We start from the raw sequence: 27,411 nt of genomic DNA on the forward strand, positions 1-27,411 counted from the left end.
GCAGAGGGAGGGTGGGTGGTGGCCAAGGAGTAAAAGGCACAGCAGCAGAAAGGCTGGTAAGGCATCTCCCAGGTTTCCTGGGGAGAAAATGTCTGTTCTGCTGCCTGTGAGATCTTAGGGCCCAGCAACACAGAATCCATCACCAATGGGGCAGAACATGTGAAAACAGCCAGACTGGCAGAAAAGAGGATGCAAGAAACCAGGGAGAAGAAAATCCAGGAGAAGAAATGCAGCCACCTTGGTGCAGCACCCAGGCTGGGGTCTCCCCACCTCAGTGGAGGCAGGGGCCTCTCACATTAGAGTTTAAAGGCTACCAGGGAGGTTTCCAGGAGTAACAAGCCAGAATTCCTCCAAAATGAGGCAGTTTAGATTTGTCCCAGATGCACCCCAGGAAGAGTCTGTCCTGGTTGCCATTTCTATCTAGCCCTGCGGAGGACCGAACTCCAGCCCCCTTTTTTAAAATCCCTTTTCTGCCTTTAATGCTCACATATGTTGCCCATCAGGACCAACAACTCTACAGTCTTGCCAGACATTGCCAAGAGAAGCCTTTGTGAACCCGCAGGATTAGGGCTTTATAAACTGTAGACCGCTGTCTCTGCGTAAGATAAACCTGAAATGTAAATGCTAAGACGGTGAGGGTGGCGGGATTTCTGCAGCTTGTTTGCTTTCACGTGGTTTCCCGCCTCTCTCGGAAGGGTCTGTGCAAGGAGCAAACACAGTGTGGAGTGCGGACAAGAAAGAAAAAATTAGGAGTGACTCTACCAAACAGGACAAAAGCCTCCTCGGCCTGGCTGGAATATTTCTGGTTTGGTTTGTAATAAATGACCCAGATCCTCTTCTTGTCCCCAGCAAGCGACGAGAGGACTCGGAGCGATCGATATTTGTGCGTTTAAAGGAGGGAGGCTACAGGCTTCGAGAAAATATTCTCTTCCATCTCTATGTGAGCACGTCCCCCTGCGGAGACGCGAGACTCAACTCTCCCTACGAAATCACCACAGACCGTAAGAGACAACATATTTGCCTTTTGTAAACAAACAGCGCCAGGCTCCCCTGTTTCTGGACTCTGTCCCAGGCTGCCTTGGCCCGGGCACTGTGTGTGTGTGTGTGTGTGTGTGTGTGTGTGATGGCCACTGCTCTGGGAAGCTGGAAGAGGATTCAGCTGCAATTAGCTAGATAATCATACCTGCAAAATCTTTGCCTGAAATGCCCAGATCATTGGCAGAAAAGTAGTTTGAAGCCTAAAATTAGCTTTTCAATTGCCATAGTTCTCTGCTTCATTTTAGTAGGTCACACCGTCCCCGTGTCCCAAACTGGAAAATGGAATGAAGGAAAAGGCAAATGAGAATTACACAGGGTGGAAAGCAAATTCAAACCAGCTCTGTTTTCCTTTGTTTGCAACTTTGAGGAGAATAAAGTTCCACTTTGGGAACAAAGTCAGGGGTGAGGGATGCCCTGCCAAAGGGTTGCCCCAGGTTAGCTACAAAGTTTCACAGGACCAGCCCCTCCATTCTCATCAGTGGAGGAGGGACAGACAGCATCCCATGCCCTTTGCCCCTCCTTTCATCTGCAAAGAGTGGGGACATGGTGTTTCAGCATTGGAGGACAGGCACAGCTCCACTCTGTGAGGACACCGGTATCTCCATTCTAGAGAAAGTGTCGGGGCTAACATCTCCACCCTTAAATGCTATTACGAAATTCTATGACTGGGCCATACTCTTCCAAACTCTTTCCAGAAGCAGCCCTAGGAGAATCTCCTGATGTAGGCAGTGAAATTAAATATGTATATATGTATTCCTACCACCCCAATATAATCACAGTTAACATTTTTATCCCAGCTAAATAAAATATGAAAATAATATAAAATTTATAAAATATTTTGTGCACAAAAAAAGTGTATTTGAAGAGGGATCTAAGAAAGATACTGAAACATAGTAAAAGTATATTCTATAGTCAGAAGAAATTTCCAATAGAAACTCAATGGATGATGCACAAAGGTTTGGTTTTGGCCTTCTGGTTTTCCTTGCATGGAAGGCTACATATTCTAATTACCAAACTCAGGAAAAAATAAGCATTTATTGAGTACCTGCCGAGTTGTAGGCCTGTGGAAAGTGCCACCACTAAAGATAAAGAATGGGGGAGAAAGTATCCAAAAATCTACATGTGCTTAGCCTGTAGCCTGGAAGCTGGACCAGAGAAATACATTCTCCTTGTGCAGACTCTCCTCCAGCCCCATCATTTCCCCTTTGGAGAGTAGTTGGGTGGGAGTCTCCATAATGAGATTCTAAGTGACCTTTCCACATCCTTTGGAAAGCAAATGGGGGAACCTAGTGGAACTGAGAATCAGAAAAGGTGACCCATTAAATATGAGATAACTTTTAAAGGAACTGCCCTCAGGAGGCTGAGAGGGCTGGGGTGGCTGAGGCAATGTGAGACAAAGACAGCCCCTCAGAGGAAGCAGGCACAGCACAGGCTGGGTGAGACCACAGAGGACATAGCTTTACTATTATGCAGCTTTCAGAAAGAGACAGACAGGAAAACAACATGGAGCTGATTTATTTCCCTGGGAAATGCCCATTATGCTGGATGTACATGATACCAATTTGCTCTATAAATAAAATTGTGAAATTTGGTCCATATCCCAATAGACAGCTATTAGGAATTACCTTTCCACTTTTTATCAAAAAGTTTGGCATCATGAAGACCCAACATAGGAAGCCCTCAGATCGTAGAAGGAAAAGTTCATGAGACATTTGCAGCTGGCTCTAATTTATTCAGCTTCTTCTGTGGCCCATGTGTCCCCAGCGGAGTCAGGAGAAGGCTGAATGAGGATGGCAAGAACCTCTCCACGCCTGAGACCTCCTGGTCTCCCTGGGGGACAGTTCCAGCTCATTGAGCTTCCTGTGTCTCTGTACATCAAACACAACTGTGGCCTCACAGCCCTCATTCCAACTTGCAATGCCAGTGGTTTAGAAAAACAAACAAATACATTCTCGGAGGCACCCTGGGGTTCACTTCCAGCCACAGATGTCTTTTATTTCATGGTGCTTTTAAGAAGTGGCAGGTGCTGCTAGGAGGAAAACTAAAGCGTTTTCCTCACATTTTTATTGTAGATATGCCAGGCCAAAAGGAGCTGCTACTGCCTGGGTTATGCCTCTAAATTAGGTTGCTGTCTCCTGACTGTCCCCACTGGGGCAGGTGCAGAAGGCAGGCCCTTAGCCAGATGCCACACATTGTTCTCCCCTATTCCTCTGCTCCGGAAGAGTCTTTGAGTTCAGCATTGCTCACAGCTCCTGAGGCAAGCAGAAACTCTCAGGAATGAATTCCACAATTTCCACTTTAGAGACACTCACTAAGAACTGCTTTGTAATAAGAGGGTTGGGCAGCTCTCCATGTTGCTGGCTCCATTGCTACCCTTAAAGGAGGGTTAGACCACTAGAGAAGGGAATGTGAGTGATGGGGTCTTTGCTTTGAGGGGCTCCTGCCAGGGAGGCAGTCACTGGTGACAAGCCCCCTGCAGGAAGACTTGCACGCAGATGCTGGGAAAACTCCAGTTAGGACTAGTCCCTGAGAAGTCAGCAGCCAGCACCTTCTACCCTACAGATTAAGCCGTAGAACCCTCAGCCTCACACCACTGCTCAGAGGGAGCCAGACTCCTAGATGAAGCCCTGAGAACCACACTGTCCCCTGGCAGTCACTGTGGCTTCATATTCTCACAGACACAGAGACTGAAGAGCACAGACAGGTTCTGACAGTTTTGCTGAGTACCTAATCCGGGCTCTAAGAAGCTCATGCCAAAGCAAAGGAAGCTCTAACCTTGAGTCCTGTGGACCTGCAACTGTGCTACGATCCCCTCGCCCCTGCTTCTCCCTCTCTCGCTCATGGGCATGAGCACAGATGCACAAACATTCATGCACGAGTATGTGCACACACTCACAAATACTCAACAGATTCTGAAGCATCCGAATCAAAAATATCTAGGGCTTGACTATGCCTAAAAGAAGCTTGGGAGCTTGAACAGGTGGTCTAGATTGTTCCCCTTCCCTTTAATGAATGAAGGGACACAGAACAGAGCATAATAAGAAAGTTTTCTGTCAAGTTTTAAACAATCATTAAAGTAAAGACCAGATGCCAAAAGGCCTGTGAGAGACACCATCCCTCTTGGAATTTCTAGGAGCCAGTTTCCAACCCCCACAAACTGCAGAGAGACTGCCTTCCTCCAAGGGCCTCTCTGGTTCACAGCTGTTCTGGTAGCTCAGAAGGTTTCCCAAATTTCCTGAGCCCCATAGGTCAGTCTGCTGGACAAGCCCCTCAATCCAGGATTCAGGGACTGAGTTCAAGGGACCATCAAGAAATTTTTCCCATCCAGCCCCACTTCCCTGGGATACCTGTAGCTAGAGAAATTCTGTATTCGGCTTTTCCTTTTTTTTTTTCCCCCTACCAAAACATTCATCTGAATGGATCACAAAGTCTCCTTCTCTGGAGTCTTTAAATATAATATCAATGTCAACTGGCCCACAGTATTTTGAGAAATATGTTGCATGCAAGCTTAGAAACTTATTAGATTCAGTTGTTTCCAAACCTGGTTTATCTATCTGGGTCACTTGAGAAGTCTTTACAAATTCAGGTTCCTGCCATTCACTCTTTGGCTGAGATTCTGTGCAACAGGAATGGAGTGGGGTCCACTAAGCATCAGCATCAGCCACATTTCAAATCCTTGGATTTAAACCCCTTTAAGTCATCTCCAGTCCACATGGGGCATTTGTTTCTTGCAGGCTTAGTGGAGAGGTCTTTGAGGAGAGATGGAATGGCAGAGTACCTGCAAAGGCTAACAAAGCTCTGTGGCAGGACTCCACCATGCAACAGGGTGGGCAGGTGAAAAAGGCTTTTGCTGGTGTGTTGCATGCACTGTAAAGGAAAAGTTGTTCCCGAGACAGCTTCTGCAAACTAAGGTCTCTGATCTCACCCAAGGCATAGCTACTCCATCTCAGGCCATTCAAAATTGCTAAGTGCTGTGATTTCCTCCTGCACCTAGAGGATCAATCAATAAGTCCAGGTGGAGAAAAATGCCTAAAGATAATATTCCTTTGCACAACCAGGAGAACTGTGCTATTTGGGATTTTGTTTGTTTTTATTTACAAGGTCAGAATCAGGACTCTGAACACTTCTCTTGAGGGTTGGGGGCACCAACTGCCACCAAGGAGAGACAAGACTCCCTCCAGACTCACAGGTGACAATGCCATTTCTCAGTGCCTCGGAGGCCTGAGCTAGAGTTGAGCAGTTCTAATAAGATCCTCAATGTAAGACTAGAAGGATCCAGGGTACCTCACTTTTGCTGAGCAAATTTTGTCCCCCTCCCAAATCACCAATCCCCTCACCTCCCTCTTAGAATGACTTTCAAATCACCTGATAAATTCAGTTCTTATGACCATTGTCCAAGAATTTCACAGATCAAATTTTCCAAACTATCTCCCTCAAGATGCCATGAAAAAGAGCAGGATTACATCTTCCATTTATCTGCCAAGGTATGATAAGTGTCTAGTATATTCACACCAAGCCTGTTCCACTCATTATAGAAGAGCAGCTGAGGAGAGTGAACCAAAATCCCGTAGGAAGTCAGGAAATCTAAAGTACAGCTCTTTAAATTCCTTTCTTCAGACGTCCTACTGAGTTATGGAAATGCACAGTAAATAATAGTTGTTCATTGCAGGATAATGGATTTTAATAGTCTCCTAATTTTGACATCATCACTACCATCGTCATCATCAAATGATGACAAAGGTCACCTATATGACCACGTGGCAATTATTACAGGTTTTATTATTACAATAAGTAATGGATTGCTTCACAGATATATTTTCTGCAATATTGCTTTTGGAAACAGTTTGGAAATCTAACTTTTATTTGATGTGTAGCCTTATGGGGTTTTGCGGGTGTGGGGGGGGGTTGGTTTTGCTTTGTCTCTGTCCCCTATGCCATGTTTTTTGTTTTGTTTTGATTTGTTTTTAGATAACTCCACTAGGAGGTCAATGTCTTAAATTGTCATTTTATTGCCACCTCCTTTAAATTCTCCCCTAAACATAAAATATTCATTTGAAGAAAAACATTTTTAAAATATGTTACTAATCTACTTTATTAATTCCAAAAGATAACAATTTTAGACTAATAAGCACTATAATGATGAGTCTGATGATTTGGAACATCAGAATTGGCCTAGAATGTTCCAATGCATTTGAAGGTAGCTCTGTGTGCATGACAGGCCAGGCCTTGACATTTCACACTTGCACAGGCACACCATCAATCCACCACAGCTGGGGGATTGACATTTCATTCTGCTTGAAGTGGCATCTTCAGCTCCCCCCTACCTCTCACCATTAGCCAAGACAGAGGCGGGGAACTGTCTCCCCAAGTCCACCAACCCTGACGCTCACCCTGGGACCAATGAGCCCGTGGGAGGAGGCATGCTACAGAAGGTGGCAGAGACGTGACTCCTCCCAGAATGAGCACTCTCGGGAAGCTCGTGCACCTGGCTCTTGAGGCAGAGGGACTCTAGCCTGAGAGTTTGGGTTTCCTCCCAGAAACCAGTTGTTAATTCGAGCCAGGCCTCTTGCCGTCATGACATTAAAGACAGTGAGAAGCCAGAAAGGTTTTGCAGAATGACAGGCAGCTTTTGAGGTCTGGGAAATGATGCCGTAGTTGAAGTATTAGGAGATTGTGAAGACACCATGATTTACAGAAGTAGACATCAAGAACCACGTCCCCTGAAGCAACAGTGTAGAAACTGAGAGGCACGCCAGCTTCTCCATCTCCAATGCTGTCTACCACAGAGAGTCCACTGAGACCCCACCTGGATCGTGTAGATGTTCAGATTAAACCAAGGTTCATGCAAGCATTTTTGAGTCATGTGAATTATTTTCTGTTCAATTTGTCATCATCACCATCACCGTGGTTCTCACTGCACCATCAGCATTACCTTTACCACCATCGTGGTCATTGTTACTGTCACAATCATTATCATTCTCATAACCATCACCATCATCACAATCACCATCATTACCATTATTGTCACCATCACCATCATCACAATCATCAAAATCACCATCACCACCATTATTGTCACCATCACCATCATTATCACCATGTCTGCCATCATCATCACCAACACCACAATCATCACAATCACCAACATCACCACTATCATCACCATCCTTGTCACCACTATCATCACTATTGTCACCTCCACCCTCACCGCCACCATGCTCACTGTCTGATCACCTGTGCCATTTAATGCTGAACAGAAGGGGGCTCCCGAGGCTCCACTTTTCTCCTTGGTTCCTCCTTCCGTAGATGACTCCTAGACAAATCCCAACTGGAGCTCACAAAGTAACTGGTGTTTGCAGGATGAAAAAGTGATTTGAAACCTGTCAAAAGTTGACTCCCCTCTTGAGAGTCTTCCCAAAAGATAGCCCATAGGTATGGTGAATTTAAGAACTTCAGTTCTTGGAAGCGATAAGAAAGTGCAGTGGAAATTACTCTGGTGTGTCAGATAATAAAAAAAAAAAAACAACCTATGTTTACTATTCACCATTCAGTGCAAGTAAATGAGGAGAAAACTCCAGCTACACAACTTCTGAAACTTCAATAGAAATTTTTTAGAGAAAGCATCTAATATCTATTCATGTCACTATAAGTATGTAAATGTTGGAATCATTAGGCTCTTTTATATATATATTTAATGTGCAAAGCAGTTAACCATTTCTCTCATACACAATAACCCAGACTTATATACAGAATTTTCTAGGGAAAGAAAAAAAAAACAGTGTAAGGCTTCTCTTGTTCTTGCTAGTTCTCCAAATAACTGTCGGGATGTGGTATAGCATATGAAGATGGATGTGTGTCAAGAGGGCCCTGGAAGGATAAGAACCCAGAACCCATGAGGGAGATATAAGGACACCTTGAGGCTTGTCATTTCTATGCCTAAAAAAGTCCCTACCCCATAGAGGCCTCCATAATAAGAGGCACTTGAGAGACACTGAGGCGCTCTGAGCTACACCCCACCCTCACACACGCCACCCCGTTTAATCCCCATGGCCCGGGAGCAAGGTGATATGAAGAAGGTAGAGGAAGTAAACACACAAGAGGAAGTAACCACGTTGTAGCCTGTAATCGACTTTCCCAAGTTCACATAGCTCACCACCTGTTTCTACATGGCCCCAAAGCCAAGCACGTTCTCACAATTTTTTAATGGCTGGAAAAAGTGGAAGGAATAATACGGCCATCCCCTGGTAACCATGGAGGACTGGTTCCAGGACCCCGCTGTGGATACCAAAATCTGTGGATGCTCAAGTTCCTTATATTAAATGGTGTTGTGTTTGTGTCTAATTTTTGCACAACCTCACGTCAGCTCTAAATCATCACTAGATTACTGACCCCTCCTAATGCAATGTTCGTGGTATGTAAATGGCAGTTACACTATGTTGCTCAGGGAACAATGACAAGAGAAAATGCCTGTGCCTGTTCAGTACAGACATGATTTTTTCCCAGATTTTTTTGAACCTCGGTTGAATCCAGAGATGTAGAACCCATGGATATGGAGGGTCAACAGTACTTCATGATGTGAAAGTTAGATGTTCAAATCATATATTCAAATTTCAGAGCCCATAAGTCAAGTGTTGGGAAATGCAGCCATGCTCATTCATAACGTGTTATCCAAGGCTGCCTGTGCACCTCAGTAGCAGAGTTGGGTGGTGGTGGCAGAGACAGAACAGTGTTAGTCTCTGAGATGTTTGCCCTCTGCCCTTACAGGACAGTAGTTGACTCTTGCTAGCAGCATTGCTCTGAAGCCCATCTCTTTTTGTTGTTATTATTCTTTTTAGATACACATGACACTAGAGTGATTTTTTTTTGTGGGGGAGGGTACTAGGGATTGAACTCAGGGGCACTCAACCACTGAGCCACATCCCCAGCCCTATTTTGTAGTTTATTTAGAGACTGGTCTCACTGAGTTGCTTAGTGCCTCGTTTCTGCTGAGGCTGACATTGAACACTCAATCCTCCTGCCTTAGCTGACATTACAGGCATGTGCTACCACGCCCAGCCAAGAGAATGTATTTTGACATATTATACACACATGAAGTATAACTTATTCTAATTAGGATCTCATTTTTGTGGTTAAACATGATGTGGAGTTTTACTAGTTGTGTATTCATCTATGATCACAGGAAATTTATGTCTGATTCATTCTACTATCTTTCCTATTCCCATCCCCCCTACCTTCCCTTCATTCCCCTTTGTTTAATCCAATGAACTTCTATTTTTTCCTTCCCTCACCCCTTATTGTGTGTTAGCATCCATATATAAGAAAGAATGTTCAGCCTTTGGTTTTAGGGGATTAGCTTATTTCACTTAGCAGGATAGTCTCCCGTTCCATCCATTTACCAGAAAATGCCATAATTTAATTCCTCTTTATGAATGAGTAATATTCCATTGTGTGTATACACCACATTTTCTTTATCCATTCATCTGTTGAAGGGCACCTAAGTTGATTTCCTAGTTCAGCTCTTGTGAGTTGAGCTGCTATAAATATTGATGTGGCTGCATCACTGTAGTATGCTGATTTTAAGTCCCTTGAGTACGAAAAAAGTGAGTTAACTGGGTCAAATGGTCATTCCATTCTAAGTTTTCTGAGAAATCTCCATACTGTGAAGCCCATCTCTTTACCATGTCCCCACCATCTGCTTCTGTTACTTCTAAAACCTGCCTCTTGAGCTCAGTCCCTGCCAAGACCCTTGGATGCAGCCTGCCATGCTTCCCTCTCAGCCCACAGAGCCCCCCTAGCTCTGGGCGGTTGTGTCTGCCACCTCTCACCACCACCTCTTCTTTCCTAGTGAACAGCAGCAAACACATCGTCAGGAAGTTCCGAGGGCACCTGCGCACCAAGATAGAGTCTGGGGAAGGCACAGTCCCCGTCCGGGGCCCCAGTGCAGTCCAGACGTGGGACGGCATCCTGCTGGGGGAACAGCTGGTCACCATGTCCTGCACGGACAAGATCGCCAGGTAAGAGCCCGCCTGGCCATCCCCTTCCAAAAGTCAGCTTGTGGTCCCCAGTGGGAACAGCAAAACAGCAGGCCCTGACCCACATGGGTGTCCTGAGCGAGCTCAGAGAAAAATGGTTCCTGCCACTGGGGACCTAGAGCCCAGAGCCTGTCTTCCACAGGCAACTCACATTCTCACACTTTTTATTGCATGTGCTTGAAGTAAAGCTGCCTAGAGAGGGCAAGCACCCGGCAACGTCAAGTTGTGGCTTCAGACAAACATTACCCCTGACTGGGCCTGCCATTCCTGAATAGGCTAGTCATTGTCTAAATGGGCCACAGAATCGCCTGGGATGCAACGGGCACTTGCTCGCTCCTCCAGCCTCTTGCTTTTCACTAAAGCCTGACAATCAACCAGAGAAAGATGTGGACTTCCAGCTGCAAGAGATGCCACTCCCCCTGGACCCAGAGATATATTCATTCTAGAAGTTTCAAAGCCCCCAAATGCTAGTCTCAGAGAGAGAGAAACCGCAGGGTGAACAGGAGGAGGAGGAATTTGCAGAAAGGGCATCTCGTCTCTCTCACAGACAGCCTGCTAGTTAGTGAGAGGCCCCAAGCCAGGCAGGCACAGCCCCGCTCTCCCCACACCTTGTTCTGATGCCCAAGGTCTGTTTCTCCATGCTCAGAGAAGTTCTGACACCAGCTGCGGATGCCATCCCCACTACAGGATCGTTTTTGTGACTTTGGTTTAGAAAATAGTCACTGGCGGGGGGTGGGGAGAGGCACAATGCTGGAGTCTGCCTAACCCCATCCAAAGCCATTCCTGAGGACAGTAATGACAAGTGGTCATGGAACACCTAAGCCTAGAGTGAATCCAAAGGCCTCTTGGACACTCTGATAAATGTACTGAACCTGTAATTTATAACCCAAGGAAAACAGGATCGCATGCAAATGTGGTCTCTAAGCAAAGGCGCAGCCCCAAATGCGAACAACCTAACTGCCCGAAGACCCACTGCGTGGACGTGTTTGAAACTAGTCAGGAGGTGAGAAGGCTGGTCTCACAGGACACGGGAGGAAAGAGGCTGGGGAGGAGACAGGGAAAATGAAGCCCAAGGAAAACCAAGCCCACTATCTTAGCAAAGACCATGAGGTCCTCAGCTGCCCGTCACCACTGCAGGATCTGGGGACGGAAGGGGAGCATGGGTCATCCCTCACAATCTCCAGCCCAAGTGCAGCCATCCCAGGTGTTCCCCAACAGAGAGACGCCCCAGAGCATCCTGGGAGGGAGCTCGATGACTGAATGAGGCTCTTCACCTACTAAAAACTAAAGAACGGATGTGCTCACTCTGGAGAATAGAGCACAAAGCCGGAGGGTTAGAGAGATTAAGTTCCACTTGCAATCACCGGTGGGGACATCAGGCAATGTGAGAAAACACAGAGCCAAGGAAAGAAGTCAGCATTGCCAGTCCCGGAGGACAGGGGAGACCCCAGGGCTTCCTCTTTCTACCCCGCCTCCGGCTCTACCATAGACCACCATCTTAGTGGCCTCTTGGAGGCTTTCTGAGGCTACAGGGCAGATGAAACATCAGCCCCAAAGAACTGTGATTCCAAATTCTCGTGGGAAATTACCGAATGGCTACAGGAAAAATAGTGCCATTTACTTCCCTGGCTTTGATTGCTCCTGGCTCTGCAGAGCAAGAAGACGGCCTAATGACAATAAATCAAAGCACTGATTTCTGTATCAAAGGGAACAGCCCGTAGTCGTCAAATAGCTCATCTTTCAGAAGAAAATGTATTCCTCCTTTGTAATGTTTTCATCTATTCATGGAGAAAAAGGAAAAAAAAGCAGCAATTTTCACTTTAACAGAAATTCTCTTGTGCCCTAAGATAGCATTGGGTTTCTAAATTAACTCTCTGACTCCCCAGAAAAATGAAGTAAATTAATGCTACAGAAATGAAATGAAATTTTGTTGTCTCTGGGATCTTAAACATCAATAGACAGTAAATTAAACAGGGGCTACAAAACCCGAGCTTTATTTGCTGGTGGTGGGGCTATCCATGGTAGTGCAACCCCTCAAAAGTCAGGCTTTTCTCTTTTTAATAAAATCTTTTGAAAAATGAAAGTCCACACTGCACCCCCTTTGGGGGTTTTCAAGCAGTGTCCTGCCTGGGGAAAGATTCTAGACTGATTCTGCAAGAGAGTACAAGTCTGGGACATCGTGATGCTCTAGGCTCTGGCCAGCTGAAGGGAGACCTCCCCGGGATCCCCAGGGTTAATCCATAGGGTTAATCCACACCTGCCCCACAGGGTGGGGTTCAGTAGCTGCCTGGTCTCTTCCGACTCACTTAGACCTTCATCCCCAAATCTGGGTAGTGGGAACAGGACGGAGGGCACAAAGGAGGGAGGAGGAGGCGCCTACAGACCTTGAAGATGCCCCTCACCCCCTTGCTCCCTCCCCAGAGCCCACTCAGCCACCTGCCTACTTCTATGCTTTGCTTTGTCTTCTGCCTGGCCACAGTGCATTCTCTCTTCTCCATCATTTCTCTTCTCTCTGTCTCTCTCTCTCTCCCTGCCTCTCCCTCTCTCTGTCCCTGTCTCTCTCTCCCTCGCTCTTTCTCTCTCCCTCTATCCTCTCTCTTTGACCCTCTTCTCTCTCTCTGTCTCCTTCTCTCTGTCTCCCTCCCTCCCTCCCTCTCCATCCCTCATCTTCCTCCCTGGCTGAGCCCATCTCCTCTCTGCTCCACTCACACTCCACTGCTGGATCCTCCTGAGGCTCTCCTACTGCCTCCCTGCCTCTTCCCCACTCAGGCCACCTCTTTCCCTGCCCAGATGCAACATCACCCTCTTCAGGTCTCACCCCCATCACCATGTCCTCTCTCCCGCACTGAAATTGCAGGAATTTGTTTTCCAAAGTGTTTGCTTCTGTGCTGAGCTGTGACCTTCAAGGGATGGTTCGAAGCCACTTGATTTGCATGGTATCTGTCACAGTGAGATGCACACGATGGCCCCCAATAAACAGTATTTGTTGGTAATGATGATGAAGACAGGGCAATGGTGACCATGACGATGACAGAAATAATGCCACCAGCTCCCAACAGTCCGGTCTGGGTCAAGCCAGAGTGATTGGCATCGGAACACATCCTTTGGCGTGGACGTACTCGTGCTCCCGCCATAGTCAGAACCTGAGCATAAGACAAGGATGCGAACGCTAAGGCATGAGCTATTTTGAACAGAGGCACATTTGCCATTTTTGAGTGGGAACATATGTTATGCTAATGATTCAAGACCATAAGCATCTGTAACATGCATTATTTGTACAAAGGCTTTGCAAAGAGACCATCTGATAATGGATGTGCTCATCTGCTTTCTGTCCTGTACAAAAACAAAAATTCAACCTCAGGCTTAAATAATGTTCAAAAATAAAGGACCTTCATACACAAATACAGATGAAGCCTTCTAACTCAATGAATTAATAGCACTCGATGCTCTTTAGCGAGTGAGGCTCTGAGGACACAAAGACACAGGAGTCACAGTCTATGGAACAGTGGGGGAGGCACACTGGCTCTAAAGACCACAATACATGATGACTGAGCCTGGAACAGAGGCATCCTAGAACCAGTTAGGCCTAAGAGGGGATTATTGAATTTCCAGGCAATTTTGAAACTGCAGTCATTATTAAAAATGAAATTACACAAATTTACAACTAAGTGATTATACTAAGACCAAAGTAATAAATACTCAAAACTCACCTGGCCTAATTATCTTACTATTATTTATGCCCTTGAAATTATTTACCCCTATTATATCTGTATGGGGGAACACAAATAAGCAATATGCTTCTCTTTTGCCCAAAGTCTTTCCTTCTTCCCAAGTCTGCACTCAGCACCCTTGCAATGGGGCTTGGAATTGTCCACACTGTGTAAATTAGCAAAGGCTACAACTTTACTATTTTTAAATATTTTTAGTTGTAGTTGAACATAATACCTTTATTTTGTTTATTTAGTTTTTTACGTGGTGCTGGGGATCAAACCCAGTGCCTCACACGTGCTAGGCAAGCACTTTGCCACTGAGCCACAGCCCTAGCCTTATTATTTATTTGTTTGTTTGTTTATTTTGAGAGCCAATCTTTATCAGCATAACACTGATACCACTGCATATCAGTTTGGTGAGAGCCAGGACATGTACTCAGAGCCTAGAAATAATGTATTTGAGGCTGTGTGTTGTCAGTGTGTTGTCTGTCCTCGAGGGCCTCATTCCCCCTTAGAATTTAACCCTCCCATCAAACTCTAAGCTTCCTGTGGGCAGGGAGCTTGTCTTCTTCTACATGACGTATTCCGTATCTGGCACAGTTGGTGCCTGCATAGATTAGGCACCATGAGTATTTATGGGAGAAACAGACAGGTGGTTGAAAAGGAAGATGAGAGATGGATCCATGAGAGACCGAGTCCCACACAGGTAGTAGGGTGTTGGCGCCCTCCAGCCTCTGCCTGAACTGCTTTGCAGAGCTGAAAGGGAGCCTGTCATGGTCAGCAATGCCATACTAATGCCTGTGTTGGCCCTTGACACTGACTGCACCAGCCCTCAGAACCAGCCCATCCGTTAGCGGGTGAACAGGGCTGAAAGCCACGTGGGGAGGGTGTTCTAGTCACCACAGGGGGTCCAAGGCCGAGGGAAGGGCAGGTTCTGACTCTGAGAGCCTTTCTATCCTGTCAAGTCATGCACACTGGACTCTTGACACCCCTCACATGGTACAAAGGCATAATGGGGTCAGTCATCAGCAAATATTGACTGGATGAATGAATGAGACTTACCCCTCCATCAGAACAGCCCAGATGTGAACCATGAATAGGCACCTGAGAGAGTGCAATGGGGAGCTAAAATTTAAAACATTTAACTCCCACCAAGGCTGAACTGCTATTTGTGCTGCCCAGAGATTTTTTAGCAACGTGTCTGTAAGCGACTAAACCTACTATTTTCTTGGAAAGAAAATAAGAGTCTGATCCCAAGTGATGCTGAAACCCAGTCTCATATATTTAGTAAGCTAGAAATTTCTTGTATTTTGTTCTATTGATTAATTAATTAGTTTATTTATTTGTTTTGTTGTTTTTTTATTTCTTTTCTTTTTTATTTTTTGGTATCAGGAACTGAACTAAGAGGCACTTAACCACTGAGCCACATCCCTAGCCCTTATTATTATTTTTTTTTATTTTGAGACAGGGTCTTGCTAAGTTTCTAAGGCTGGCCTTGAACTTATGACCTTCTTGCCTCAGCTTCCCAAGTCACTGGGATTACAGGTACGCACCATGGTCCCAGTTAGAAATTTAGAAATGTCTATATTAATAGATGCAGTTTTACATGAGAGGCCATGAAAGAAATAATCCACTGACTTTTTATCTAAATTTCATGACTTTCATGTTACAACATGAAAGAAAGAAGAAAACAAATGAGCCAGGTACAGTGGCACACACCTGTTATCCCAGTAACTTGGGAGGCTAAGGCAGCATCACAAATTCAAGGCCAGCCTCAGCAAAATTGAGGCACTAAGAAACTCAGTGAGACCCTGACTCCAAATAAAATACAAAACAGGGCTGGGGATGGGGCTCAGTGGGCAAGTGCCCCTGAGTTCAATCCCCAGTACCAAAAAAAAAAAAAGAAGAAGGAGGAGGAGGAGGAGGAGACAAATGAATAAAATTGCAATTTTAATTAAGGTAGGATAAGTACATCCACTACACACATCTGTGGTTCTCTTTGCAAATTCCTTTCAATATCAATGAAAAATGAGTTGGAGCCTATTGTTTCCACAGATCTAAATAAACAACACAGCTAGTTGTTTCCCACCTACACAACAAAACATAAAGCACAGGTGGCACCTTTTTAGGGTGATACAGAGGTAATCATATGCTTAAGTGACCACAGGCACCCTTCTGAATATGGAGTTTCATGAATAACACTTGATTTCATTTTACAAAGTCAATGGTACAGTCTGCAGGAAAGTACGAAAACGTGTTATAGAAAGCTTGACATTTTTCAGGGTTTTATAATGTGCCATAAAACATCACAAAGGAAACCTCTCTCACCTCTCCATACATATCATCTCATGGTCCAGAGTGTGCCTTCCTTGGTCCTCTGTGTAACTTTGGACTTTCTCTAGAACTCCTGTCTGTAGGAGGCCCCTGTGAAGAGAGTTACTGTTAAGGGAAAGTGACAAATTCTTCCACTGGTGCCACCCATCAATCCCAAGACCCTGTCTAGGACAAGACCCTCCCTGGGAGCCAATCAATGCTTCATGACCAGAGTCACGACTCTCTCATGAGGCCTTAACTTCTCTAGGAATCATTTAATGAAAACATCTCTCCCCATCATAAGAGAAGCAGCCCACATGCTGGGGTGCTGGGATGAAGGCTCTTGCCCAGGTCCTTCTACCCAGGTGCAGTTTTCCCCACCTTTCATAAAGCTCCTGGAGCTGTCACCAAGCCATGTTCTCCTTGCTCCACTGGAAACACTGTCCTGGTCCCTAAGGGATCCGTGATTAAGCTGCAGCTGGACACCCCAGCCTGTTCCCAGGGCGGAGCCTCCATCCCACCTCAGCACCATGACAGCCCTGGTCCTTCATTAGGTGCTCGTTGGCTCCAGAGGAGAAAGAACTGCCTTCACCTGGTAAAAATCTTCTCTGCACCAGGCACGGTGGCACACGCCTGTGATCAGCTCCGGAGGCTGAGACAGGAAGATCTCAAGTTCAAAACCAACCTCAGCAACTTAGCAAGGCCCTAAGCAATTTCTCAAGACCTCGTCTCTAAATAAAATATTAAGAAGACTAGGGATGTGGCTCAGGGTTAAGCACCCCTGGGTTCAACCCTGGTACTAAAAAAACTTTTTTAGTCCTCTGTGCACTCCTTGCCTTCCCCAAACCCTCCCCCTGCCAGTGCTCCTAGGAGACAGGGACCACCGCTCACACCTCCAGACTGGGTGTTTCCGCTCTGAGCTGATAACCATGTAACCACTTTGATCTCAAAGAGCCCACAGGTGTTGCCACTCACTGTGACCAGTAGGAAGCAGTGGACAGAAGTGAACCTGCACAACTTGATTGGCAATTTGGGAACAGGAAAGGTTTTCTAAGACAAAAATCTGGAGGTCTGGAGCCTCCTTCCCGAGTAAGGCCCAGAGGTCCCTAACAAAGGGCAAGCTTCCCTGATCCCTGAGGCTGATCAGAATAGGCGAGAAGTTCCTCCCCACAGAGGAAAGGACATGAAAGACTGGGACAGGCTGCTGCGCTTGACATGCCCACATCACAGCCAATGCAACTCGTGACAATGACACTGAGGACAGTGGACATCACAGAGCTTGGAGGATAGAGCTTTCTGTGGCTGGGGATGGGGGTGAGGGCGCAGCACCAGATCCAGGGCACCATCAGCACAAGAGGGCCCAGCTCTGTACAGGGTTTGAATTTTCTTTAAAGGGACCTGGTGGTATTGAAGGTGACTCTCGAGTGTAGGCAGAGCAGATGTTGATCAAAGTCATCATTGTTAACTTCACTTCCCTGACATGGAACACAGGCTCAGAAATACACATGTGCTGGCCTGGGAGGGCTGCCCTCTTCAGCAATGAGCTGGAAGCTTCAGGTTTCTAGCATTTCTCAAGCCCCTGGTCCCCTGCACACATGGGTCCCCGAGTTGTCACACAGACTGATCGCAAGCAAGCTGGGTGGAACCTAATACACAGCTGGGCATCTGATTTCTTGAAGGCTTCATTACAAACACAGTCCCCTTTCTGAGGCAGGCAGGTGTGTCTGGCCTGAGTGAGGTCACCCCGTCCTTTAGATCCGGTATAGTGGTTGGAGGTCTTCTGCCTGAGGGACACCTACAGCTGGAAGCCCAGAAGCAGGCAGATCAGAAGCAGCAGAGTAAGCAGGAGAGGGAGAGAGCTCTTGGCTTTCCCCTGGGTGGGAGGCAAGAAGGCCCTGAAGTCTGCAGAGGGGATGTGCAGCCTGATTATTTTTCCTTCAAAAATAATTTTGAGCCGGGTGCGGTGGCACATGCCTCTAATCCCAGTGGCTCGGGAGGCTGAGGCAGGAGGATCACAAGTTCAAAGCCAGCCTCAGCAAAAGTGAGGTGCTAAGCAACTCAGTGAGACCCTGTCTCTAAGTAAATTACAAAATACGGCTGAGGATGTGGTTCAGTGGTTGAGGGCCCCTGAGTTCAATCTCTGGTACCAAAATAATAATTATGATAATAATTTTGATATTGAACATAGCATGAAACAAAATCAGATTCCTTTGTTCTCGATCAGAGTCATCAGAATTACCAAGAAAATTCATGGACCCTGAAAGTCCTTTGAAAGCGAAATCGAAATTTCCTTTTTAGATGTTTGAGTTGAAATCTTGGAGAAAAATACTACATTAAAGATAAAAAAAAAAAACTAGTTCAAATGAACCAAATGGGGAGAATTACCCACACACTCCTCCCACCCTCATGAGCAAACTGACTTTGCACAGAAAACAAAACTAAGCCTCTGTGGCCACAGATCATCCTAAATGCATCAGCAACCCTGGGTGTTAGGATTCATCTGTGATGAGCACCAGGAAAGCCTGCTCCAGGGCACTGCCTGAGCCTTTGTGGACATTCCAGAGAACCATGAGGGGGGCCATGAGGTATTTGCACATGCAACCTAATAAAATGCCCCCAGATAAAAGAAAACCAGGACAATCAATCCAGAAAGTATCAAGAAATAACCTGTCATACTGCTGAAAAGATGGTGCGGACTTAAATGAGATCTTATATTTGAAGGTTTTCTTCATTAAAAAGACCCAGAAAAAGAAGGGAGAAGAAGAAATAGCAGCTCATATCCCAACAGTCACAGAAAACGGCAGTCAACTGTTGCTATGTCCCACTAACCTTTTTTCACTGACATTTTTCCCTGTTGGGGTGTCCATGGACACTAGTTTGCTTCCAAGCCATGGCTCACCACTACAACCATGGCTCTTTTTAAAAATAACGAACACTTCAATGCATGCCTGACAGGGTGCCTAACAGTCACGCCGTCTGCGAGATGGCTCCCCTTCCTGGATGTCCGGGATGTTTCCAGAGGATTCTACTGTGTGAACTGTTTCCAAAAATAACCTTTGTAGGAAAGCCTTTCTCCAAATCTCAGAGTTCACACTTGGAACATACTCTTCAAAGTGGAGTTACGAGGAAACCCACCCCCGGCAGAGGGTGAACAATAGGTTCTCAGAAACAGGGGACATGATGGCATGGCCTCATATAGAGAGAGCTGGATAGTGCCCCCAGGAGAGAGGTCCAGGCCCCTGAGTGCAGCCTCAGGTGGCAGTATTAAGTTCATGAGGGTAGGTGGAGGTGCCTACCCTTCCAGAGCCTCCAAGTGAGACTACATGTATCCTCCTAAGAGGGAGGCAGAGGAGGTCTGGGGACACACACCCAGAGGAGAAGGCCACTTGAGAGCAGAGGCAGAGATCAGGGAGCACCAGTCACAAGGCAAGGAACACCATGGATCGCCGCAGCCGCCCGCAGCTGGAAAAGGTGAAGGAGGGTCCCCCCATCTGGCCGAGTCTCCAGAGGAAGCAAGTCCCTGCTGACACCTCGACTTTGGGATTTGGGCCCCCAGAACCGTGAGAGATGCAGTCCCATTGTTTCAAGTCACTCGGCTTTGGGTTATCTGCTACAAGTCTTAGGAAACTAATACAGCAAGGTAAGAGGAACTACTCATTTAGTTTATCTCTCTGGAAAATCATGGAACCAGAAAAAAAAATCACAGTAAAATCTACTCCTAAAAACCCACCAATAATATCATTAATATTGAAGACTGAATGAAACCATAGAAAGTCATCGTTTCGCCTCATCAGTGAAAACTGACCTTTAAAACCAGAGATTACAGTTGAGTAGCACATGGCCAACAAACCCTGCCCCTGCGTGGAGCAAGGGACAGATGACGACACGTATGGTTGTCACATCCCACATTCTGCAGATGCAGCCTGTTTGTCCAGCTCTGAGAATTCAGTTTACTATATTCTCACCACATAGCATCCTTAAAAAGTGAGGAAAACCAGAGAGGTGTTTTCTGCCTTTGTCTCTAAGAAGCAAAAGTTGGAGTGGCATATAAAAATCTAAATCTTCTGGAACTAATGCTCCTTTAGATATGGTTTCTAATTTTAAGTGCCTGAGCTTGATTATTGATCACAATGTGTCTTTAAATGAACAGATTAAAACTTTCTCCATAAAAATGAACTGTAAAAAATGATAGCTGCTCTCTGGAGAATGAGGCACTGATCTCTAGACTTAAATTCCAGCTGTGAAGAGAAAACTCCCCTTCCGAGCATAAAGATCTGCTGCTCAGTATCCTCTCAAGCCCATTTCTCCCTCCTTCTCCCTGCACCTTGCCCACCTGGGGAAAATATTCTGACATCCTTCCTTCTTGATTTATCAGCAGGTACCTTATCAAGTCTACCAAAGTTAAATGAGAGCATTGTTCATTCTCCTCATCTCAAAATATAGGTCCCTTTGCAATGATCGCACTTGTAAACACCCAACCCAAATACTCAGTTTGGTTTAAAAGTCTTTTTACCTTTTTCACATAGATTGCTTGATGATTTTTATGACAGCTCTGAAATGAAACTTCGTAAAATCTCTAATAATGAAAGGAGTGATTGATTCAATCAAACTTAAGAAATATATGAGAGCAATAGCAACATAGCAAGAACTCTGCTGTAGCTGCCACCTGTCTCTGCTGCAGCAACCTCACAAAGTGGACAGAGTGGCTGATGATTCCCACCCAAAACACAGCCGGCAGCCCATCCCCAGGAACTCTGTCTAGACAAGTGCAGACAAAAGGAACTGGGAAGCCCAGCTCTGCAAAACAAAACTAGCAGCCTAGTGAGCAAGAGATACCACTCAAAGACAAGAGTGGCCTCTCCATCCAGGACATCCCCAAAGATGGCTTACACACAGCATGGATACCAACTCTACATACTCCGAGCAGGGGCTTCTGGAGCAAGAGTGTGTCCTAATATGAGTGGGGAGAGGCCAGGCAGGATGCCTTTAGGAAAAGGAAGCAGCCACACAGGAGAAGATGCACATGAGAGGCCAGGAGGGCAGGTGGCACCTGTGCCTGAGCAGACCACTTCAGGGGAGCCAGTGCAGGTTTGGGGTGGGGCTGGGAAATGTGCACTCCTGCGGAGTTCCCAGGTAAGGCATGCAGCTGGCTCATCCTGAATTGGCTATTGTTCAAGGCAGCAGGAGGTATTCCAGAATGGCCTGGCTGGCCAAACTATGGACTTGGATTTGACCTCCTCTTTGGACTCCAAAAATCTACATAAACTACTCTGCTCAGAAGTCCTCTACCCTGACTCACATAAGAATCATGGAGGGAGACCTAATAAGGGCAGATGCCCAGGCTGATCCCAACCAGTTATGCCAGAATGTGCATGGGGACGCAGACACCCGGGGATTGTCAAGGCCTCCAGATGATCTGGGGTTCAGCTCGACTGCAGGGCACTTGCACGTCCCTGAAGACTGTGAACACTGGGTCCTCGGCACCCCTCCTGGACTCCACAGCCTTCCAACAGACATGGGGAGCTTTCTCCACTGGGTAGATCCATCCACAATGAAGAGAGCGTAGGAAGTGTGTGTTTGTATTGGTACCTGAAAATGTTACCACCCACTTCACTGCAGTTTTGGAGAGCAGCTTCTTTCCTTGGGGCCACATAGAGGCAGTGAAAACAGCAGACAGGAAGACAAACTGATTGCTATTCTCTGCCTATCTCCAAAGCCACCCATGTGGAGACAGTCTCCCACGGGGCCTATCCTATAAGGAATCTTGTCATGTTCCCATTGATATTGGGAGGCCATGGTTTGAACTCTGCAAGGAGATTGCATCTCTTGGCTAAAGAGAGGCTGTCTTTCCCCAGATCTCTCCCCACTTATCCGTGGTATTTCAATGATTGACAAACAGAGAAAAATATATTTATTTAGGGATTATCTATATTGAAAACTAGACATGGGATTTTTTTCTCTGTCAACATTGTGGTAATATCAGCTATTTGAACAAAAGGAGAGGTATTTTTCCATTCAATCCTGAATGCTGAGAATTCTCCAGTTTATATTCAGAAAGACATTTGGTTTTATTGATTGTGTTAGTTGAATAAGTTTGAATTCCTATAGCCAGGCAAGGAGGAGGTTGGTTTTCTCTTTATTGTAAAGGTTATTAGGAGGAAACCAGTTATAGAAGTTGTTTGTCTTTAGACGATCCTATAGAATCAGAACCACTCAGATCTGTTCCAGAAGTTTGGTTCAAAGCCAAATTCTTCAACAGTCTCAAATACCATGATGTCTCTTCTGGCGATGCTAATTTTATTTTTTAATACTTTGCTATTCTAAGGAGTGCTTTGTTATCAATGGAGAATTGTACATTTCCCTGCTTTTAATTGGGGAGAAATTTTTAAATTGCACTCACAGTCTGAGAATTAATAGGCCCTATTTAGAATGTCTGTAACCCAGAGTCTTGCTCTGATGGTAACCTTTCCTTGGCATACTTTCCCAGCATCCTTTGCTGTAACGGTGACCTCTTATTGGCACACTTTCCTTTGCAGCCTCCTTTGTTCTTACAATAACCTCTACGGGCACACTTTCCACCATCTTCAAATTTGAAAAAGAGATACTAAAAGACAGCGACTTTGCTGTATTTCTCCTCGGTTTTTGGTCTTTCTTCTCATCTCAGATTTAAGAGAATGAGCCACAGCCCTGGGTCAATACTCAAAACCATTAGTGTTATTCTTTCAAGGAAAAGCTCAGGCACCACAAACCTCTCCTGGATTTTGCAGATATTCTGTAAATCGTCAGGGAAAAGCAAGGAAAAGATAGAAGAACCACATTTGGCATGTCAGAGCATAGTGGTAGAAATACAGGTGGAGGCATGAATATTATTGCCAAATGGAGGGGTCCTTAAATATCAGTAATAAGTACCTGCGCTTCTTTCCGAAATGTCCTTTCCCTTGAAACCTTTTGACATTCGCCCTTTGATCGCAGCCTGCGTGTCCAAGGACAGCCCTTCCCTTACTTTCTGAGAGAATGATGTGACTTATAAAAATGACCACAATATTTTTTAAATGAAGTTATGCAAATCTGATAGACTAAAGTAAATGTTTCATAAAACCAATGACTGTTTAAATTGTAGGACTAAATTGTTTGTATATAAATATTACCTTTTATATTCCATTGGAGTTTTATGTAGATGAACACATTACTTTAATGACCTGCATTTACAGAGGGAGAGTGTAAGAGTTGCTCCCTGAAATTCTCGCCAGCCAGATGGCTGCCTTTTCTTGCATGAGATTAAAAGATGTTTCTCATTCACCGCGATGCTTCTGAGGCAAATTAATATCGCCAGCTAAATTGCTTGTGTTTTTGGAATAAAATTTAAAGAGAACTTTTTAAAGCAATTGGTGTCACAGGTTCTCAGAGCAGATTGCTCTCCAGGTAGAGAGACATTCGGTAATTAATGGAAAGAATTCTGTGTTAATTGACTGCTTCGGGAAGGGAAATATAATGACTCCTTATTAATCATGAAAAGAGATGTACGGCATGGAGGCCCCACAATAATTGCTGGAACAGTGGAGAAATGTTAATTAATGAAGAGAACAATGATGTAAGAAATTAGCTGCATAATGCTTGCCACCGATGGAGGTTGGATTTTAAACACATTATTTAGAGCGAAAACCACAAAATGTTGCCTCCAATAACAGATACGAGGAAACTCTGGCCACCAGAATTCAAGGGGGAAAATCCTTCCGGTGCTCCTGGCATCCTTGGTTGAAGAAGCTCCGTTTGCATGGAGCTATATTTATTTCAAAGAAAATGGCCTTGTCTTTTTCTCTCTGATCTGGACTTCTAAAATCACAATCATCCCCAGACCAAAACAAGGTCATTGATTTAATGTCATTTAATTTCAACACAGTAGGTCATTCTGACTGCTAAGGACAAAGAGAGGGGAAGACAGTATTTTTCCCTAAACTGAAATAAACGAATTGAATTTCTGATATTTCCCAGCTAATATAAAGAAAAAATTCAGATTCTCTTTGGGGACAGAGTGTCTTTTTTAAAGAATCTAATTTTAAGTCCCCAAGAGAACATATAGCTTCTTCTATGTCTAACAGCTCATTTTCTAGAGAAGGAAGCTGAGTTTATTAACATGCAGAGGCGCTGCTAGCTCAGTCCCACTGCGTTGGAGCCGCTCAGAATCATTAGTGGCCACAGGCCAAGGCCAGCCTGATGGCTCTACTGTGTCTGGGCAGCTCCCAGGCAGGCCCTTCCAGCATCTGCATGATGGGAAGAGTGACACTTCGAGGACCAGTTTGCTGAAGGGCAGAAAGAAAGAAGCCCACGCTGCACAACAGGCTGCTCCCACAGTGCTCCAGGTGGGCAGAGGGCTGCTGTCCCTGTGCCCTCCGGCAGGTGAGAGAATCCCACCCACTCCACCCTTGATTTTCATTCCAGGTGGAACGTCCTGGGACTACAAGGAGCTCTCCTCTGTCACTTCATCGAGCCTGTGTACCTCCACAGCATCATCGTGGGAAGCCTGCACCACACGGGCCACCTCTCTCGGGTCATGAGCCACAGGATGGAGGACATTGGCCAGCTGCCCACGTCATACCGACACAACCGGCCTCTCCTCAGTGGTAAGTAAACACCATCGGGGAATCCACAGTCTCTTCCCTATCAATGGGCCAGCTGCAGACAGCCCCCAACGGTACCACTGCCAAGTCAGAGGCAACTGTATTAATTCTGATGAGTAACTGTTGAAGATAATGAACAAAATTTCAATGATCTAAAGACTTAAAAAAGAAAAGGAGGCAAAACAGTATGGCTCTCTGAATACAGGAATAGGCAGCATTTTAGCCAAATTCACAATGGGACTCAGCACATCTCAGGTCACTGTGACATTTTCACTGCAGTGTATAAAGGAGCCAGTAAACATAGACCCCACTAATGACCTGCCTAAGAGGCCCCAGCACCACACCCCCGGGGCCCTTCTACAGGCAGCATTGCAGAGGGACATGCAGGTGGGGGAGGAGGGGCAGGAGAAGGAAGGTGGCAGCCAGACCCCAGGACCAGAAGTAGGTCTGCAGGACCCAGGGTCCCTGTGCTCTCAGGGGCAGGACGGAGTGGGCAGCAAGGTGACTCCGTGAGCTCTGAGCCAGGCCACAGCTCCTACCGACCTCCCACAGAGCACAGACATCCTTAGAGATCCCTGGCACTTCATCCTGCCTTGGCATACAGCTGGCCACAGGGGTCATGGGTCATGCAGCCATGAAAACATTGGGGAACCTGTCAGGTTCTGTGTGCACTCAAAAGAAGCCAATAGGAAGTCTTCAGGGCTTTTTTACCCTTGAGACTTTACCCATTTACCCACTGTGCCCACTGGCCTTCCACATTAAGCAAACGTCCCGGTTTGTGGAAACAAATGGAAGGAATGTGTGGATTTTAATAATGCTCTGTAAGCCTCATTGTGGGGACATAGAGGAAAACACTAGGCCCTTGGGTCAGCCCCCTGGCTGAGGAGGAGAGCTCTCTTCAGAGACTGCTGGTGGCAAAATCAGACACACCGAGGAAGAGGCGGAAATACCTATACCCAAGGGAGGCACAGCCTCTGCTCCAAGATCCTAGAGACCAACACCCCTGAGCTTTGCTGCTTTAGTTTAAGACTAGATCAACAGAAAGAGAAAACATAAGATTAAAAAAGCTAATTTTAGTGTTGGAGATGGAGTACTTGGGCCTAAGATTTATTCCCAAGATTCCAAAATTTTTCTACATTACAAAACCAGAGGCAAAGTAGGGCCTCTTGGGAGCAGTGGTGGGATTTAAAAGAAATAATTCACGCACAACACATAACTACGCTAGGCAGGCACTTAAGATGTCTCCTACCACAAAAGTGAATCCATTTCTTCATTTTTTCTACAATCTCGACCGACTATTCAAAGACTGAACACCTTCTATGTATTTTTGTGGGAGATAAGATCACAGACTTTGAAGTTAAAATACAGAAGGAAGAAGAGGAGAGGTTTCACCTCTATACATCCCTAAGAGATCATTGTATCTTCATGTATTAAAATTTTTAAATTTATGAGACCCTATTCCTAATAGTCTGAAATCCCACCACCTTTTCGTTAGCAGTGGAGAGACTTTCATGGCATTGGATTCAAAACCAACTCATGTTGGAACTGGTTTCCCCTGTTGTCACATCCACAAAATCTCCCAGAGTCTTGTGAAGGAGAACTTGTAGTGAAAATTAGCGAACTTCAACAAGCTATTTGAAAGAGGTGGCTATGTTTGATCCAGAAATGTTAAATAGATGTTAACTCGTTAAGGCTTTACCTTTCTTTACTATGACATGGAGCTGAGCTATTGTGGAATGGGTGATCCTTTACTACCATCCTCGGGATAAGTTAATATTAATAAAGCAAGATGGCACCTCCAGGCTAGGGGGACCTTACCTTCAGTGCACCTGCTCTGCTGCTATTTATTCTTTGTCCCCTATCCCTACTTCTGCCCTCAGCGGATCACCTATCTCCTTCAACCTCCACAGAGGTGTTGTTGGGTCTTAGTCACTAAGTGGTCTCTGATGTGCCTGGTGGGCAGAGTCTCAGTTCACCTCAAAGGTCGAAGCTAAAAAATACTCTGCATTTTGATCCAACTGATAGCTGTGTCCAGGGCTGCAGAGTTCCATGGCCCAAACCATAACAGCTTTGGGGCAAGGAACAGCCTATGGGTAGTTTCCTTGGAGCTGAGAGGAGGTGAACATTGAGAGGGGCCTGATCTGAATGGGGCAATTATTATAAAGTTCTGAAGTCTCTTTCTAAAGATGGCTTGTATCATTTAGAGAAGGGAGTTCTTGAATAGGTATTGCCTTGCAATATACCAAGTTCATGACATATATTTTCTCATTTGATCTTCACTCCAACTAACATCAAATGGTATTATCTACATTTTTTCCTATGTCAAAAGAAATCCAGATAAATTCAATAACTTGCCGAAGATGCTCTATCAACAGGAAACAAGATTTGAATTCAGACCTGATTGATTATAAATCCTAAATTATTTCAATGCACCACACTGCATTCCATGGCAAAATAGTATAATTTCTTAGATATCTATTTTTTTTATTTTTTTTAGTTGTAGATAAACACAATATCTTTCTTTATTTATTTATTTTTATGTGGTGCTGAGGATTAAACCCAGATAGAACCTCACACATGTGAGGCAAGCGCTCTACCACTAAGCCACGACCCCAGCCCAAGATGTCTATTATTTTTTTAATCATATAAAAATTAATAGTGCAAAGCAAGACTCGCTGAAGAGGTGGCAACATGTAACTA

At 45.4% G+C, this 27,411-nt stretch overlaps 1 protein-coding gene across 1 annotated transcript in view; it reads left to right on the top strand.

Moving 5' to 3' along the window:
* Positions 1-27,411, top strand: part of Adarb2 (adenosine deaminase RNA specific B2 (inactive)) — a 203,715-nt gene that overhangs the window by 162,780 nt on the left and 13,524 nt on the right. The window contains exons 7-9 of the mRNA XM_026412094.2: positions 850-1,001; positions 9,884-10,052; positions 24,533-24,714. Of these exons, the coding sequence (XP_026267879.2) occupies positions 850-1,001; positions 9,884-10,052; positions 24,533-24,714 (503 nt within the window). The remainder of the gene's footprint in view (positions 1-849; positions 1,002-9,883; positions 10,053-24,532; positions 24,715-27,411) is intronic.

This window comes from Urocitellus parryii, chromosome 9 (assembly GCF_045843805.1).
Source record: "Urocitellus parryii isolate mUroPar1 chromosome 9, mUroPar1.hap1, whole genome shotgun sequence".
NCBI lineage: Eukaryota > Metazoa > Chordata > Mammalia > Rodentia > Sciuridae > Urocitellus > Urocitellus parryii.